Below are 17265 nucleotides of genomic sequence, written 5' to 3'. Positions count from 1 at the left end.
AACTTTTGAACGGCTTTTTATTTGGATGTGTGTAATGGAAAGAAAAACAAAGGCAGATATACACAGAAACTTGGAAAAATAGAACATTTAATTTTAGAAAAAGTCAAAAAAATGTTTGTAGGTGTGACAGTTAGTGCACAGACTTACAGTGATTTATATAAAACCAACAACATAATCAAGAGTAAATCATAAAAAAAGAAAATATCCAATGATGTGGATGTTAAAAACAGCATTATCAATAAAACTGAAAAGATGTACAACTTTGAAACAGTTAAAAGATCTTAAAAGTGAACACTGATGCTTTCCAGCAGCTGCAATTCAGTTATGTACCACTTATTTTCTGGTGGTCTTCAGTTTGTAGACGTGGCAGCAGAAACTGGTGTTCTTTTGTTCAATATGAACAATTGTGTCTTTGTCGAAGAGCACTTCGTGTCGATAAGTCTGAAACAAAAGATAACGACACCCATGAATCCATGCACAGACTACTCAGCCTGACCTTGGTGCATTCATGAGAAATTACTGACCTCATCCCAAGGTTCGACCAGATCAACCCTTCGCTGCAGTTTTCCGCTCTGGTTGTCATGCAGTCGGATGTGAGCTTTTCCTTCTCCCTCCTTGCCGTTAGTTATCACGACGGCCAAAAGGTCAAGCTCGTCTTCATATTCCACCATTCGGAAAGTCTGAAACATCAAAAGGTTGTTGCTGTGAGTCCTGTTAATCATCAGTATCGTCAGAAGTTTTCTGTACTGCCTTTCAGTGGTTACATTTAACCCCTTAGTGCAAAAATATACAAGCACACTTGAGACATGATCAGCACTCTGCTGTCAGTGTTTGAGATGGTTACAGATGCACATTTCTAACAATATCCAACAATAATATGCCCTGAGGAAACCTCATAGCACAGTTAAAAGTACTGAAGGCATCAAGAACCCTACTCAAATGTTCTGTGCTTTATATAAAATGGAATATTTCCAAAGACTGAACACCTGATGTGATGTTTGAAATCCAGCATCTTGATTCATTCACCCTTTATTACTTTAAATATAAATATGTTCTCAGTATATTAGCAGGTATTATTAGTCACCACTGGTCTGACTTTGATTAAATACATAAAAGAATGCCCCTGGAAACTTTCTCTTATGTATAAAAATATTCGAGGCCTGAAAACTTTGTTTTTTCCCATTAGCAACTCCCACAAAAAGACTCTAAATGATCTGATCCTAGGAGTTTTTTTTAAAAAACTGGGATGGATATACACAGAGTTGTTGCAAAATTTTACCAATATGATATGCTAAATACGTTTTGTATGCCTAATATTGAAACTCAATGTACAATTAAAAAAAAAACTGTCCTAAATGTATTTATTTATTTATTTATTATTTTTTTTAACAAAAGTAAAATAATCACAATTTACACTGTTGGTTGCTCAGAAGTAAAAACTACATTTGATTGGGTCTATTTTCAGCCATGGATTGGCTGCTCCAAGTGAGAATTTACAAATGATAATCCAAGGCGGGAATGACTAAAGATAAAATAGTGTCCATGTTTGTCATAAAAGAATCAGGCCAGTGCAGCGATGTGGCTCATTTATGTGTCTTTCAATAGTTTTTGAAGAAAAGAAACGACCTACATCGATCATTGAATGCACAGGCAATACTAGGATCAAACCATTTTTTTGAGTCTTTTTGTGGGATTTGCTAATGGAAAAAACACAATATAATCAAATATATTTAACCAACACACAACACTGGGTTTGCTTTTTGGCTTTCTTAGTATGATATAATCCACACACACTTTGTCTATGTAATTTTCTTGCACCCCACTGTGCGCTGGTACATTTTAAGCTTCAAGTTCTAAAAGTGTAATCATGTCGGCACCTCTTGACATGGGTCATCGTCCAGCTGATGAAATCTCCTCTTCACTGTTCGGCCTGATGACGTGACAGTGACTTGTGGGGCTTGCTGCAGTAGAAGGAAAGCAGAAACAATGTGTTTTCTGAGATGATGAAAATACATGTATGTTCTATCCCACTCTGCACTATAGAGATTAAAAACTTATACAGCTGATTAATAACGAACTAAATCTGCACTGTAAGGCTCTGAAGCACTTAAATATTACACTTACTTCATTTCGCTGGGTTGACATAGAAAAATCCTCGACTACCTTTGATGGCAAAGCACTATTCAGTTCACCGAGGATTTTTAGGACACTTGAGTAAAGAGGAAAAAAAACAAACAAAACATTTGAATGAAATAGTATGTACATGCAAATAATGCCGATACTGCCGTCTTACAGTTTTCATTTAAATGTTATGTAAATGTTGACTGAAGCGCTCACTTTATAGTGGTAGGTCCAACATGGATGATTCTTCCTGAGTCATCAGGGTGGAAGAAAATCCCGTCACTTTCTAGAGAGCAGCAGTTCATGTTCTGTATTCCATTTGTTGCCTAAATTCATAAAAATACAAAACAATGTACAAACTCAGTAACTACACGTTATTAATTAGATAGCAATCTGTGCTCAATACCTTGACTGCATAGCAACTTTGAGGTTTACTTTTGCAGTTTTTATAAAAACTCAAAAGAAAATCATGTCTTTGAATGTGACGACAGTGTAGAAAAGGCATCACTTGACTGAAACCAGATTTTCATGGTCTGTCCTAACGTGAAAGGGTTGGATAGCGTCAGACACTACATGTCTTTATTAACTATTTGAGCCACTTTCTATGTGAACCCAATTCCACTTTCTTAACATTTCCATGCAGAGATTGTTTTAAAGTATGCAGTTATTCCTGTTTCTTAAACATTCTCACATCTTGCCCCTCTTTCCCCCTGGCTTTTCATCCCACCTTCCAGTTTAGCCATTCAGAACGAACACAAATAGGGGATTTCCTTGAAGTAGAAGCAGCTCAGAAAGACCAAAACCTGTCCCTTTAAGTGATACTCCACCCAAAACTGCCTGTGTAAGTACAGCTTAACTGTAATGTTGACTAAATGTGATTGTGAAACATGCCGCTTTAGAGCTTAAAGGCGAGCTATGGTATTGTTTAACACTTGACAAATAAGGTTTCTGCTGATAATGTCTCCTGCTTACTATTTTGAAAACAATGGCGTAAATGCATTTCCCTTAAACTCTGCTGTGCAAAATCTTTACAAGTGACAACAGCTGGTGCTTAAATGGGATGTGACTGTCTCTACTGAAAAAAAAGAGTAGTGTCATCAAAAACAAAATCCGTAGTAATCTAGCAAAAAATACAGAGAAGCCAGTTTTGCAGATGGAGCTAAGATCAGCACAAAAGTAGTTCTTCGGGGTTTGAACAGTGATTACAGGTTTTGTTCTGTCCCGCTCCATCCAGCAGCTGAATGCAAAGACTGTCAAAAACATTTGTGGCCCTTCTTACCCTGACACTTTCAATGGACCCTGAACAATTTGGCAGTAGTTAAATTTATCCCACAACAGGACTGGGGCTATTTATCTACTCTGGTCATGCATGTGTTACACTTAGCACTCAGATTTCCACTAGGGATCGATAACTTAAATGCGCTACTTTGCGTCTGATGCAGCCGCCTCTCTCCATCTCCAGCTGTAATCATTCTGTGGTCTCAGCAATGTCTTTCTAGCAGAGACATAACTTGCAAAACTGAAAAAGAAACACAAGCCGTCGCCATAATCAGGAAATCAGCTGCGTTTACTTAGTTACAGATTTCTCCAAAACAGTGTCCGGAAAACAGTAACTAATAATGTTTTAATATTTAGACCTTAATTGACAATAAAAATGATGGAATGGTGAATGCTTTTCAAAACAGAGAAGAACAGCAGATGTAACTGCAGGAGAATAGGAGACATTTATTACTCTCACAGTAAACAGAGAGTCCTAGCATCCTACCATGCTGTGATGTCATCATTCCTTTTGTTAGCTTGCATATTCAGCTACAGTAATCCTCATTATTGAAGAATCCTGTTTACTAATGACACGTTCCCTGCTATCACTTGCTGTTAAAATATAACATGTAATGTACACTACAGGCCAAAAGTTGAAAGCAACTTGAAATTTCTGTTCCCATTGCCTTTCTTAAAAACCAGATTGAATTCTATGGATTTTGGGATGTATTTACTGAATGGTCAGACTTTGATTTCATCGATATGCACCATTTTCCTCAATTTACCTTTAGGGATACACTGATGTTACCAGACAATTGCTGAATAAATGTTAACAAAAGAAAAGAAGGGCTCAGTTTTAGAGTTGATTTGCAAGAGTCACAACTTCAGCGCAAAAGGAAAAAAACAAATCAGTTTGCATTATTCACTTTCGCTCTTTGACTTTTGAGAGTTTGCATACAAAAATTCCAATAAATCTCAACTGTGTCCATATCTCTGTAACAGAAATGGCTAGAAAGAAACAGCAGAGTAGAGAAGCAAGTGTACAGATACAAATACCTGATAATAATAGTAAAAATGCATTCTGCTGAGTGACTTTTTATATGATAATCGTGTTTATTTTGTTACAAAGTATGCAAATGAAACTATGATCTTGTTTATGTACAAATTTGATCTTGCGTCCAAACTTTTAGCCTGTAATGTATACTGACTCCAAATAGTGACTACTGATCTTTCTTGATTGTCAACAGTCTGCATCAATATTGGCCCTGAAAAACCCATACTGGTTGATCCTTAATTTCCACTCCTACTGAAATGTGATGTTATAGTGAAGAGGATTGTTTGAATATACCATAGTGCTGTCCTTGAGTGAACAGATGTGGTGAGTCCCTTTGTGACGTTTATGTGGTGGTGTGTAGATGTAGTGCCAGGGGTAGCCTCCAATCTGCACCCCATTATTAGAGCATGACACCTCGAAAAGCACCGGAGGGGAATCTGTGCAATAAGAATAAATAAAGAACCTTCAGCTTACTTTGTTTTTTGCTCACAAGATGTGGCAAAGTATTTTTAAAAAATCTTTAACGCAAAAGCACCACAGTTCCAGACCTAAAAAAAAAAACGGACTCACCTGTGATCTGAATATTTAATGGAATACCAAATGGAGCATCTCCCACTGTTTTGTTTCCAAGTAGTGCACTCTGCTTTCCAAGCGTTAACTTCTCTGTCAAGTACTGAAACAAGAAAAATACTGTTCAGATTGACAAAAATGAAGTAGCAAGATGAGTGAGAAGAATAATAAAAGGCTAAATATGTAAATATTTATAGCTGCAGTTTTTTTTAAGAAGTGTATTTTGGATGCAATGACTATATAAATACACATGTGGACAAAATTGTTGGTACTCCTCGGTTAATGAAAGAAAAACCCACAATGGTCACAGAAATAATTTGAATCTGACAAAAGTAATAATTAATAAAAATTCTATGAAAATTAACCAGTGAAAATCAGACATCGCTTTTGAACCGTGGTTTAACAAAATTATTTAAAAAAAAATAAACTCATGAAACAGGCCTGGACAAAAATGGTGGTACCCTTAACTTAATATTTTGTTGCACAATCTTTTAAGGAAATCACTGCAAACGATTTCTGTAACTGTCAATGAGACTTCTGCACCTCTCAGCAGGTATTCTGGTCCACTCCTCATGAGCAAACTGCTCCTTCAACACTGTGCAGTAAACTCAGCATTAACTAATGCAAACCTTTTGGACGATGTGCTCAAAGCTGTACAGCTTCACTGACTTGTTGCTGTAAGACACTGCAAGGACACCTTGAGACAACACAACATCAGTAACACCATTTCCAAATGCCTGAAAGAAAAGCATTTACATTATATTTACATATGACATCCATAAGGCACACTTAAAAAACATGAATGAAAAACATATCTGCACACCTTTTTGTTGATCTCCAAAATGCCCACAATTTGCAAGGGGAAAACATTAAAAATGGCCAGGTGCATCACTGTGTTCTGAATGAAACCTGCCTGTGGAATAAAAAAAGCAAATGGTAAAATCCTTACATCATTTTAACACATGAGCGATCCTCTGGTGGGGCTAGTAGTAAAATGAAACTGTTGTTCAATTAATCGATTCAAATCAGACAATTACAAAGTAAACTGCCAAGGTTTATTGGTTCTAGTTCCTCCTTGAATGCAACGATTTACTAATTTTCCTGATTTTCATACTATTGTAAACTGAATGTATTGGGTTTACGACTGTTGGTTAGCCAATACATGAAATTAGAGAAGATTATCTTAAGATCTAGGAGGTTATAAAATTTAAATGAAATGAAAATTATCTTGAAAACTTACAATTAATCAGTGCATCTAAAGCGTAGCAGAAAGGCTAACCGATAATAAGGGTCACAATTTTTGACTAGTGATACTCAAATATTTTAGTAATTACAAGGTTTTATATTTATTTCAAAATATGTACAGTAAGAGCCTAGATTTTAATATTGTTTATAAACCGTATTGTCTCTCTCCATTATGGCACATATATTATGAATAAATAAATTCCATTTACCTGTCTAGCTAATGGTGTTTCTTTCTTTTGAACAGATTTGACATAAAATATCTCTTGAGAAACATCCCAGCCAAGATATCTACAAAACAACAACATGCTGAAAAGTTAGTATATCTTTCGAAATAAACAAAAACTGATAATTACATTAGTAATCTCTATGTATACAGAACTCAGAGTCGTGAATATACCTGAACTTATAGTTTGGAGAGAGGTAAACCTTCTGCAGCTCTTTTCCTGTTTCAGCTGAAAGGCGATATAGCCAGTTGTTGGCCGTCAAAGCCAAAAGGCTGGATTTATGATCAGCAGGAGAAGGTAATGTTTTGTCCTGAGGGAAAGAAAGACAGATGAAACAAATGTTAACATCTGTAAGATCAACAATAACACATCTACAAACTTAATTTAGAAAAAAGTAGTTCTGTTTTACTTACAAGTGGACTCTGACACAGCAAGGCATCTTCAATTTTCTCTTGTTTGGACCTCTGAGGCAATTTGTACAACCTCTGAGGCTCAGCATGAACACTGAAATTAGAAGATGCAATTATTCGTGTGTCATGGTGTAAGCAATTTATTTTTCCACTGTCATTGTTGTTAAGCAGTGCGTTACGTGAACACTACAAAATATGCATTTTCTGATATTTGGTCGTAAGTTCTTGGACACTCACCTGATTCTCTGTTTATACATCTCTGTTTGCAACTACCATCCGTTCACAAAGCAAAACTAATATGGTATAATGAATCTTACACATGTTTGGCGTGATTCTATGGACAATACTACAAAATGCACCAAAGCTTACTTTTCCGTGTATGTTTATACAGTAACTTTATGCTTCTGTCTTCACTCTACTTAAATGAACAAGATTCCCTTAACCCTGTAAGACCCAAATATATAAAAAAAAATATGAGCAAAAACATTGATTAGTATATATATATATATATATATATATATATATATATATATATATATATATATATATATATATATATATATATATATATAAAAGAAAATGAGCACAAATATAAGCAAAAAATAAAAAATATATAAAAATAAACATAGAAAAAGTTCATAAAAATTATTTTGCTATTTATCTGTAGCTCTGATGTATTACTTAGTATTATATATAAGGTAAAGACTGATAATAATATAAAGTTAATTCTCCATACTCACCTACTGTAGCACTTCTGGTAGTTTTCAAAGTATATTTTGCCATTCTCGTACATTATTTGGGATTTTGAGGTCTTACTCCATACTTTAAAGAAAGTCCGGTTTTCCTGCAATGTGACAAAAATACCGACTTTAGTAACAGATTAATTGAAGGTAGTTACAGTGTATATTTAACCCAGTGTGTCTTCCATTACCTGGAGGAGGATTCCTCTCAGGACCTTCATGCTGTGTCTCATCAGAGTCCCAGCATCATGGATCCCTCTATTCCTGCAGCTCAGCAGCTCAGCCGCGTTCACGCTTCTCTTTCTCCGGTATGGCGCCATCAGCAGGTGGCACTTTCTTCTACAAGACCATGTCAAGTGACAACAAGCTGAGGTGACCCCGACAGCACATCCACAGTCAGGTAGGGTTTCCAGTCCGGTGATGTTACTTCTCTTTGCTAAGCTTCATGTTTCCGGCACTGCTCTCCTTCACTGCAGCTCTGGCTAACGTTAAAAGTTAACCGCTAGCATAATAGCGATACTGGCCTCAAAAAGCTTAATATGTCCCCAGCTTCATTCAGAATTTGTATATGTCCTGTTTTATGCTCTGGTGAGTTGCCCAGAGGTAAGAAAAACAAGTGTAATCGGCAGTCACGATGTTAAAGCGGTGGATATTAACGTCGCATTTCGGTCGATGTTGTGCCGTTAGTTAGCCGCTAATGCTAGCACCTCTCCCGCGCCATGTTTTCCACAAGCTTCTTCTTCTACGGAGGAACTGGAAGCACACGAACTCTAGAGCCCCCCTTCGATCTATAGAGCGCTGAACTTAGATGTACAAACCACCCCATTTTATGTTATCCTTTTTATCAATATTGGTAATAATAACAAGAATGATAAACTTTACTTCATTTGCACCTTTCAGAACTGGAGTTGCAAGGTGCTTTATAAAACATCAGAATATGCAAAGCAATAAAAAGCTACAAAACATCAAAAGAAGACAATGAATTGTCAGGGAGCTTCTGCTTGACCAGCTCTGATTTGCTTAAAACTTTTATCATAAACTTCAAATATTTAAAATGGTATTTATGAAATTTTACTTGAATGTATTGAGTACATTCCAAGATAATTTTGTTTTTGAAAAGTTGCTGGTTGACATATTTCAAACATATTTTTTGTGAGTTGAAATTTTTAGGCTATGTTTGGATGATCTCTGTGACTATTTAAGATTAAAGCCTGACATTTTCATTGTCATCTCTCATCATGTCATTTTTAATACAGAATCTAGTATAACAGAGAAGTAGATCAAAAATTCTCTAAATATGGCTGAGGTAAAATATGAATGAGATGTTAATTAGAATAAATTTACCACTAAAATTTTGCATAACTTCATCAGGTTATGTGTCAAAGTATGGACATTTCTTATTAGAACAATCCCACTATCCCAACATATTTATGTATTTAATCATGATTATAATATGCTGAAGTCTCCTCCTAACCAAGGTCTTGAAATGAAGAATGTCTCAATATCCAAAATATGTATGTTTCTTAGCTTAGCTCTGGCAACTTAAATTGCCAGAGCTTTTTATCATCATTTTTGTTTCTGTGGTACAACTTATAATACCTACTGAGCTATGAATGTTATCTGAAAATAATTGTTTTTCATTCTTGTGATCAAATATTTCATAATATAAAGTATTTTATATATTTGGTTTGTATTACTGTGACATACAACTACACTTGGTTTAGAAAATATTACTGATTGACTTTTGTATTATTTTTTTTTTGCTAATGAGAGCTCATGCTCAGACAGGACTTTCTATTTCTGCTTCAAATTTATTTATTTTTTCATATTTTAACTCACCTCAAGACTATTAGAAGCACTTATGCAGTGTTTTAGATTCAGAATCAGTGGCAAGAGAAATAATGGTGAAAGATTCAGACTTTTATCTTCGAAAGTTCCTGAAATATTATTTAAGCATCACCTCAAATTTTAAATGTGTGGAATAATGTGCTGAAAGTGAGTTGAAGGGCAATTTTTACAAAATAAAACCTAATCTAGGAAAGTATAGAATATATTCAGCCAAAATTTCACAAATATCTTTAGAAATATTCATGTTTTATGCTTTAATTTTTTTTAGGAAAATCTAAAATGATCAAGTAGAGTTGTCTGAAAAATATGATTTCAGATGGACTGACCAAATAATAAAAAACTCGAGGAGACGTAAAATATGATACAAATGTCCATCTGTATAGGTGGGTTTTTGAGTCAAATTGTTATATAAAGGCTTGTTTCAGCTCCCTGTTTTCAGCTGAGGCTACATAATATATATTTACTTTGATTTGTTCAAACCAGACACCCTCGTGTTTTTAGTCTGCACTGTTCTATCAAATGGATGTATTGTAAACCGGGAGGAAAGGAAAACTCAATCTGGACCTGAGTAACTAAATGGTTTGATGAGAATTAAAGTTACGTATGCTATGACCGTCACAGTCACCAGGTCTCAGATAAGTTGAACATCTATGGAACATTTTGGTGATTTTTTTGACAGCAGTCTCTCATCAAAACACCAAATGAGGGAATATCCTTTGGAAGAAAAGTGTTTCATCTTTCCAGTATAGTTTAGACTTAATTTATTTTATCAATGCCTGGACACTGTGAGTTTTTAATGTTCTTAAACTGCTGAAGATTAGATTACATGACCTAGGTGATAACCAGTTAGGTTTAGGTTCGGGCTAAGGTAAGGGGACTCACTTTCATCCTTCTGTTTCACAAGACATTATCATCCTAAAATGACCTTATGTTTTGTTTTTCTCTGCTGTTTTTAAAAATATCACACTGCAATAAAACACGCTATTGAAGCTGCTGTGTCTACATTTGCTTGTTGAATGCTTCACCATTATTTCTGTATACCATTGTGGTTTGTTTCGATAGGTGCCCTTTGGTTTAAATGCCCTCCAGCATTTGTTGCTGAACCCATGGCATTCTATTTGAATTACTGGAAAAATCAGAAATGAGGACAACAATTCAGAAGTCTGGCTAAAGATGGTCCTTTAACAATTACATAAATTCAGGAATTAAACATTTCAAAAGATCCACATCACATAGCAGGTAAGGATGCAAGGTGCTCTTACTGTTGTATTTTAGTCTTGTGTTAATTCACCAGAACCTACTTTTAAAAAAGCTTCTTCAATGTATTATCTTCAGTCCAAAAAACACAAAACATCAATCTGTGTTTTTTTTTAATAGCAGCTTGTTAATTCACTGTGTGACAAAGAAATATAACATGATCAACTACACAAGGATCACAAAAACTGTGAATGATGCTCTTTAAATTCTATTTAATATATTGTTCTGTGTTGTCTTTGTTCTTTATAATTTACTTATTATTTATGTTTGACTATGTAGTTTTAAATTGCAAATTGTTTCTTATCATTACTTTGTTAGCATCAAACAGCTCCAGCTCCAGTGAGTCTTTTGTATCCACAGGTGCACTGTGTTTACTATATTCAACTCTTCTTCTTTAACAGACTAAATGCATAAACTGCAGAGCTTCTCTGTAGCCAAACTGGCTACAGATTTCCTCAGACTGTCCATGAGATTAAAGAGCTCTGGAGGAAGACCTTCAGCTCCACTGGGTTCACGAATTCTGACCAATCCTGATGACATCTTTAAACACAATATGTGGTTTGTGACTTAATATTAATAAAAAATATTTCATATGTTGATGTTTACTGTGGACAGATGTTTTTTGAGGAAAGTTTTCTCAGAATTTCAGTAAAGGTGTGCCCACTCTTATAAACAGAAAATACAAACTGTGAGTCAGTGAGTTAAATAGATATATTTATGTTCACCACTTGCTATAGTAATACTCTTTATGTATTAGGGATCATGTCCAGTGGACAGAGAAGGACGAAGAAAACGCACGGCAGAAGGCAGAAGAAAATTCCAGTGAACAGCATCCTTTAAAGGAACAAGGCAGGAATGCATTCCCACAATGTATTTTAACATATTAAAATAGTTTTGATTGGGATTATGTGGCTCAACATAGTAAACATGTTCCTGTTTCTTTCCATCCATTCAGGTAAATTCGACACAGAAGCTTGTCAGTACTGGGACAAGTTTTACGAGGTGCACCAGGATAAATTCTTCAAAGATCGCAGGTGGCTGTTTTTAGAATTCCCAGAACTGCTTCCTTCAGGTGCAGAAGATCCGGACTCAAACATGTGTCAGGATCATCAGCAAGCAACAATCCCATTACATAGTGCATCGAGCACCGACACAGAGACCAGACACAATCAACACATCGATCTCCACAACAGAAATACAAACACTTTTCACTTTCAGGAGTTCTGTCAAGAAGCAGCACAAGAAACAAATGAAGCTGCAACACAAACTTCTACTTTTCCTGGACACCATGCGTCTTTCAGGATCTTGGAGGTTTTAAAAATGCTTTATTTAATCGTTTTATTTTACAGTTGCGATGTACACTATGTTAAATAACTACTGACAAATTTGCTTTGGCCTTTCTTCTCTTCGCAGGTTGGATGTGGAGTTGGTAACAGTGTGTTTCCCATTGTTAATAAAATCAAGTGAGTAAATGTATTTTACAAATTTAAATGTAATTTTTTTTTTTTAGGTTTAACGTTTTATCGTCATGGGCTACTCAGTGGCTTGGTAGTTAGCACTTTCGCCTTGCAGCTAAAAGATCCCTGGTTCACGTCAGGTTCTTCTGCATGGAGTTTACATGTTCTCCCTGCACATGCCTGGGTTTTCTTCGGCTGATCCAGCTCCCTCCCACAGTCCAAAAACATGCTCAGGTTAATTGGTAACTCTAAATTGTCTGTAGCTGTGAATGCGAGGGTGACTGTTAGTTTGTATGACTATTGTTGACTGAGTAGAGAACATGCATGTAGCACACTTAGTGGGAATTTCTCTGAGGTATTCATAGTCAGCCTTACATTACAATAAAAACTCCATTATAGTTTAAAATGGGCAAAGTTCCCATTTAACACTTTTCACTCTTGATTTCTGTATTTCTTTTCATAGTTCAGTGTGTACTTGTAACAATCTGCTTGAAAAGGATGTAAACGACATGATGCAAGCTTAGTTAGTCTCCTTGGCATCCAAAAAAATAGTCACAAAACTGCTTCATCGGTGTTTCACCACTACTGATTGATTGATTGATTGATTTCTTTATTTTTGTCTCATACACACAAGCGTGTCCAACCCTCATGGGTTTACAAGACACCAATATACCAGCATTGCAGCAATACATTCAAAACACATATTATTCTGCTGCTCAGTCCTCAAACTAAATATGTTGCCTTTTATCCCAGGCCTGACAAAGAAATTCTGCAATGAAATAGTTTCCCCCTTCTAAAACATAACTCACATTTTTCATGGTCATCCAACCAAAAGAAATCAAAATAAACAGAGGACATCTTCCTGTAAAGTACCTCCCTGGTATCTTCATATACAGGACAGTAAAACATAAAATTAACCTCATTCTCTGTCTCTAAAGCTAATGACAATGTTCCTGAGTGTAACTGTGCACACAGGGATCTCTGTCTTAAATCTCTGCTTAAATTATACTTCACATTAGGTTCCACACTTTATGTGGCCTTTATAAGACAATAAGTTAAAAAAAATGTTGGTTTATTCCAAATATCAACAGACCACTAAGAAACATCTGACTCCTCATCTCCTGAATATCAGAGAGCAACCTATTATGAAAAATAAATGACGAGTTGTTCAAATTAAATAAAGAGTTTAGCTCATTAGCCCCTGGGTGACAATTGGAGATGCCCCAATTAAATATCTTTTTTGTGATTCTCTGACTGGACATCTTCATCAGTCTATTCCAAAGGCGAAGCATTTGGCATTTAGGTCTGATGTTTGGAGGTTCCCATCCCATATCTCCAGTAATGACCAGAACTGAAGTAAATTTATGGACTCACAGAAATGATAGAATCACTCTATGATGCACTGTATTACAACTTGTATGTTCCTGGAAGCCCCAAACACCATAAGCATAGTCAGACACCGGACAGACACATGAATTGTGTAGTTGTGTATAAATATGGAATCCGAGATTACCACAAGGCTTAACTTTGTTCAGTACAGATCCCAGAGCTCTGCCTGCTGACTGCGCTAAAACATTAACAGCTTCCTTAAATGTCACTGGCAGTATATGACAGCACTATTGGACCAAAATTAAAAATAACTGAACTTCCCTCCAATGATTTTCTCCTGAAATGTACTATTTGTGTTTTGTGTGCTTGTGGTTGTCAGTGTTGTTAAGTTGATTGTTCTATTTCACAGAGAAACTGACTCATTTTTGTACTGCTGTGACTTCTCCCCGCGTGCCATTCAGCTGGTGAAGGTAAGAATTTGGTTGGCATGAAAATGCAACATATTTACTGTATCAGTGCAAAATAACCACAATTTTACAAAATCCATGGGTAGTTTAACATGCTATAGACTGCAAAAATACCTCGGTTATATTAACATTTAATGAAGAATTGCATTTAATATATTCAGATTAAAGTTGTTAATGTCAATATTTCAGCATTTCTGAATGATGATCCATATCATTTACAGCTGAAACCACTGTTCATTCACAAACTAGACAAATGTGAAAGTACCACCAAGCGCCTCACAGCTCAGCCTGTATGGGAAGAAACTGAAAGTAGAATCTGGTTATTTTTGTAGATGATATTTTTGCACAGGGTCATTTGTACAAAAATATCAATTTTAGATTGGAGTATTAATTTTCATTTATTAAGAGTTTGGCAAATAACTCATCTGCCCCAATCTGACTACATTTGTATCCTAAAAATAATGGGATGTTACTTCTGTTAATTTACTGTACCTGAATGTCTAAAGCTGACTGAACTTTTTAACAAATCAACAAGTCATTTCTTCTTAAAATAAAGGCATGAAGCCAAAATGTCAGGGTCATTGCAGTGGTTGTGTCTTATTAACAGTTTGAGTTAATCTGTAGATCTGTGAGGACTTTGTCTCCGAATGAGATGCAGGCAAAAGAAACTAGCATCAAATGAAAACCCCTCAGTAGTTTATATATCCTATTATGACACGTAGTAGTTTCAGCAACGCCTAAGAGATGACATTATCACATGTGAACATTGTGCCATTATTAATGTATTTTCTTGATTAAGCTAATTGATATTGATGGATTGAAGAGGAAGAAATACATGTGGTAGTGGTATATCAAAATACATGCATCAGAAATAAATACTTAATGACAATGTTAATAATTTTTAAAAAATGCAGTTACATAGAAAGACATTTCTACATTGTCTACCTTACTTGATAATTCCTTCTAATATTAGAAGAAAAGGTTTGTAGCATACGTTTTGCTGTATCAACTAGTTTTTAGTAATATACTGTATGTTTCCATTGTAACCTGACTTAAAGCGTGTCCAAAATTACAGCATACACAATTTCCCTGTACGTGGCCACTTATGTAAGCGGTGCAAAGGTTACTTTACATTGCCCCTGAAACAGTTAAGTCACATCATAAAGAATATGATAAAGACGTGATTACAAGAGAGAAGAGATAAATAAGATTTCTTTAAAAACCTGTGAAATGTCAAAATGGAGTATTATAACGAAGGGAAACAGAATACAAACACTAAACAGTAACTTAAGTATGGATATGAGCAAATTTGGCAGTTTACTTTCTGTGACAATGACACTCTTGGGAACGTAGCCTAATTTCTGTGCCTCTCACAGGACCACCCAGACTACGATGACTCTGTGTGTCATGCCTTTGTCCATGACATTTGTGAGGAGATGGCCTCCTTTCCCTTTCCGGCTCAGAGCCTGGACGTTATTCTGGCAGTCTTTGTGCTCTCCTCCATTCATCCAGAGCGGTAGGTGAAGGTTAGAGCACAAAGATGGGAGAGCCTGATGTCATTTATCACCTTCCAGCCCTTCCCCCCTTCCACAACCCCAATAACCCTCCCAGCCCACCCTCACATTCCCAGGGCTTTGTCTGAATGTCATCACAAAGCCCAAATACGAATCTAAATATATACTTTGCAATATATCAGCTGTTTTAATTTTTTACAAATGCACTTAAATTGGCTTTTTAGCATTGTATTTTCAAAACATTCCAGCTTGCAATACGTTGCTCATTTAGCTGTTTGTTACATGTCTTGATGCCTGGGAACATATTCCAATATAGTCATTTACACATTTTGTCCATGGTTGCTTCGATCTTCATTTGCTGCAAACCTAACATGCAACATTATTGGTCCATTTATTGATATTTCATTGGCAGAATGCAGGGAGTTGTGAACCGACTATCCGCGTACCTGAAACACGGAGGGATATTCCTCTTCCGTGATTATGGGAGATACGACTTCTCGCAACTCAGATTTAAGAAGGGTGAGTGGACAAATATTACCATTCTACTGACGTGAGCTGATTTGTTCTCTATTCTGTATACTTTTGTGTGTGTGCGTTTGTGCTTATGGGTACGTCTTTTTGACAATTTTTATCTACTCATTTAATCTTCTTTTATCAGGACGGTGCTTATCAGAGAATTTCTACACTCGTGGAGATGGAACCTGTGTATATTTTTTCACAAAAGGTACTTTCACTTCTCTATATAATCTGCATTTTTATTTTCTGCATGAAGTAAACAGATTTTGGCAGGTCTATAGCTATTTTTTTGTATTTTTTGGTATTGGTGAAATATTTTATACATGTTAATTCATTCTAGTTCTTTTCAGATTTAGTATTTTTAACCTTGACTACATTTTGGCCAATAAATAACTAAATATTCTCATAATTTCCCCCAACAAAATTGTATTCCCAACTGTTTGTGAAATCCTTAAGTCTACAAAATGTACAATGTGATTATACAATTCATAATAATAATATTAATTCTAAAAATATAAAAGATTCCACTTTTGTGCCACTTTTTCAAACTTGTAGCAAATAAACACTTGTATAAAGAACAACTTGCCATTAAGACAGCATTTAAAAATCCAAACCATTATAACAATTTCAAGAGTCTACATTAAATTTCACATTTTTTTGGGTGAGGTGAACTCAGAATGATCTTTTTTGTGTGTGTGTTTTTGTTTTGTTTTAATAGAAGAGGTTCATGATTTATTTTCCAAAGCTGGACTGGAAGAAATTCAGAATCTGGAGGACAAACGACTACAAGTGAACCGAGGAAAAAAAGTTGTAATGCGGCGGGTGTGGATGCAGAGCAAGTACAGAAAATCATATCCACATGCCTCATCTTGACACCCTGTCATTCACAGCTGTATTTAAAGTCTTTATATATATATATATATGTATGTATGTATGTATGTATGTATGTATGTATGTATGTATGTATGTATATGTGTGTGTGTGTGTGTGTGTGTGTGTGTGCGCAGCAACAAAACTCTTTGCAATAAACTTTTGAAACGTGTTGTCAACAGAAGTGTTGTCTGGTTTTATATGTGACTGTGTTAATATTCAGACACGAGTATATAGACTATAGTGAGATAACACTGTGAGGCACAGGGGCGCTGAGGTGCGCTGAACATAAACTTGAAAAAGTAAAACTTTGACTGTGATACTGATTTAAATGAAGGTTACATATAGTGGTAGCCACTTATTGCAAGTAAAAGAAAAAAAGA

At 35.5% G+C, this 17265-nt stretch overlaps 2 protein-coding genes across 3 annotated transcripts; one reads left to right on the top strand and one right to left on the bottom strand.

Moving 5' to 3' along the window:
* Window positions 1-69: 69 nt before the first annotated feature.
* On the bottom strand, window positions 70-7949 carry dcaf17 (ddb1 and cul4 associated factor 17). The gene is made up of 14 exons (XM_023290742.3): window positions 7816-7949; window positions 7625-7728; window positions 6888-6978; window positions 6648-6784; window positions 6460-6538; window positions 5829-5918; window positions 5635-5742; window positions 5006-5108; window positions 4730-4872; window positions 2338-2447; window positions 2125-2209; window positions 1878-1961; window positions 525-680; window positions 70-441 (listed from the first exon to the last, which is right to left on the bottom strand). The coding sequence occupies exons 1-14, from the start codon at window positions 7942-7944 to the stop codon at window positions 334-336; spliced, it is 1527 nt and encodes a 508-aa protein (XP_023146510.2). The 5' UTR covers window positions 7945-7949; the 3' UTR covers window positions 70-333.
* mettl8 (methyltransferase 8, methylcytidine) lies at window positions 7888-17060 on the top strand. Of its 2 annotated transcripts, XM_035957465.2 has the most exons (11): window positions 7892-8024; window positions 10535-10711; window positions 11131-11287; window positions 11487-11578; window positions 11685-12040; window positions 12143-12192; window positions 13925-13985; window positions 15359-15498; window positions 15909-16015; window positions 16155-16220; window positions 16731-17060. In XM_035957465.2, the coding sequence occupies exons 3-11, from the start codon at window positions 11136-11138 to the stop codon at window positions 16883-16885; spliced, it is 1179 nt and encodes a 392-aa protein (XP_035813358.2). In that variant the 5' UTR covers window positions 7892-8024; window positions 10535-10711; window positions 11131-11135; the 3' UTR covers window positions 16886-17060. The 2 variants fall into 2 exon arrangements, with proteins under 2 accessions (XP_023146504.2, XP_035813358.2); XM_023290736.3 differs by lacking the exon at window positions 10535-10711 and having other exon boundaries at window positions 7888-8024.
* The last annotated feature ends 205 nt before the right edge of the window (window positions 17061-17265 follow it).

The sequence above is a fragment of the Amphiprion ocellaris genome, chromosome 11 (genome assembly GCF_022539595.1).
Source record: "Amphiprion ocellaris isolate individual 3 ecotype Okinawa chromosome 11, ASM2253959v1, whole genome shotgun sequence".
Lineage (NCBI taxonomy): Eukaryota > Metazoa > Chordata > Actinopteri > Pomacentridae > Amphiprion > Amphiprion ocellaris.
This window is presented reverse-complemented; position numbering and strand designations above follow the sequence as displayed.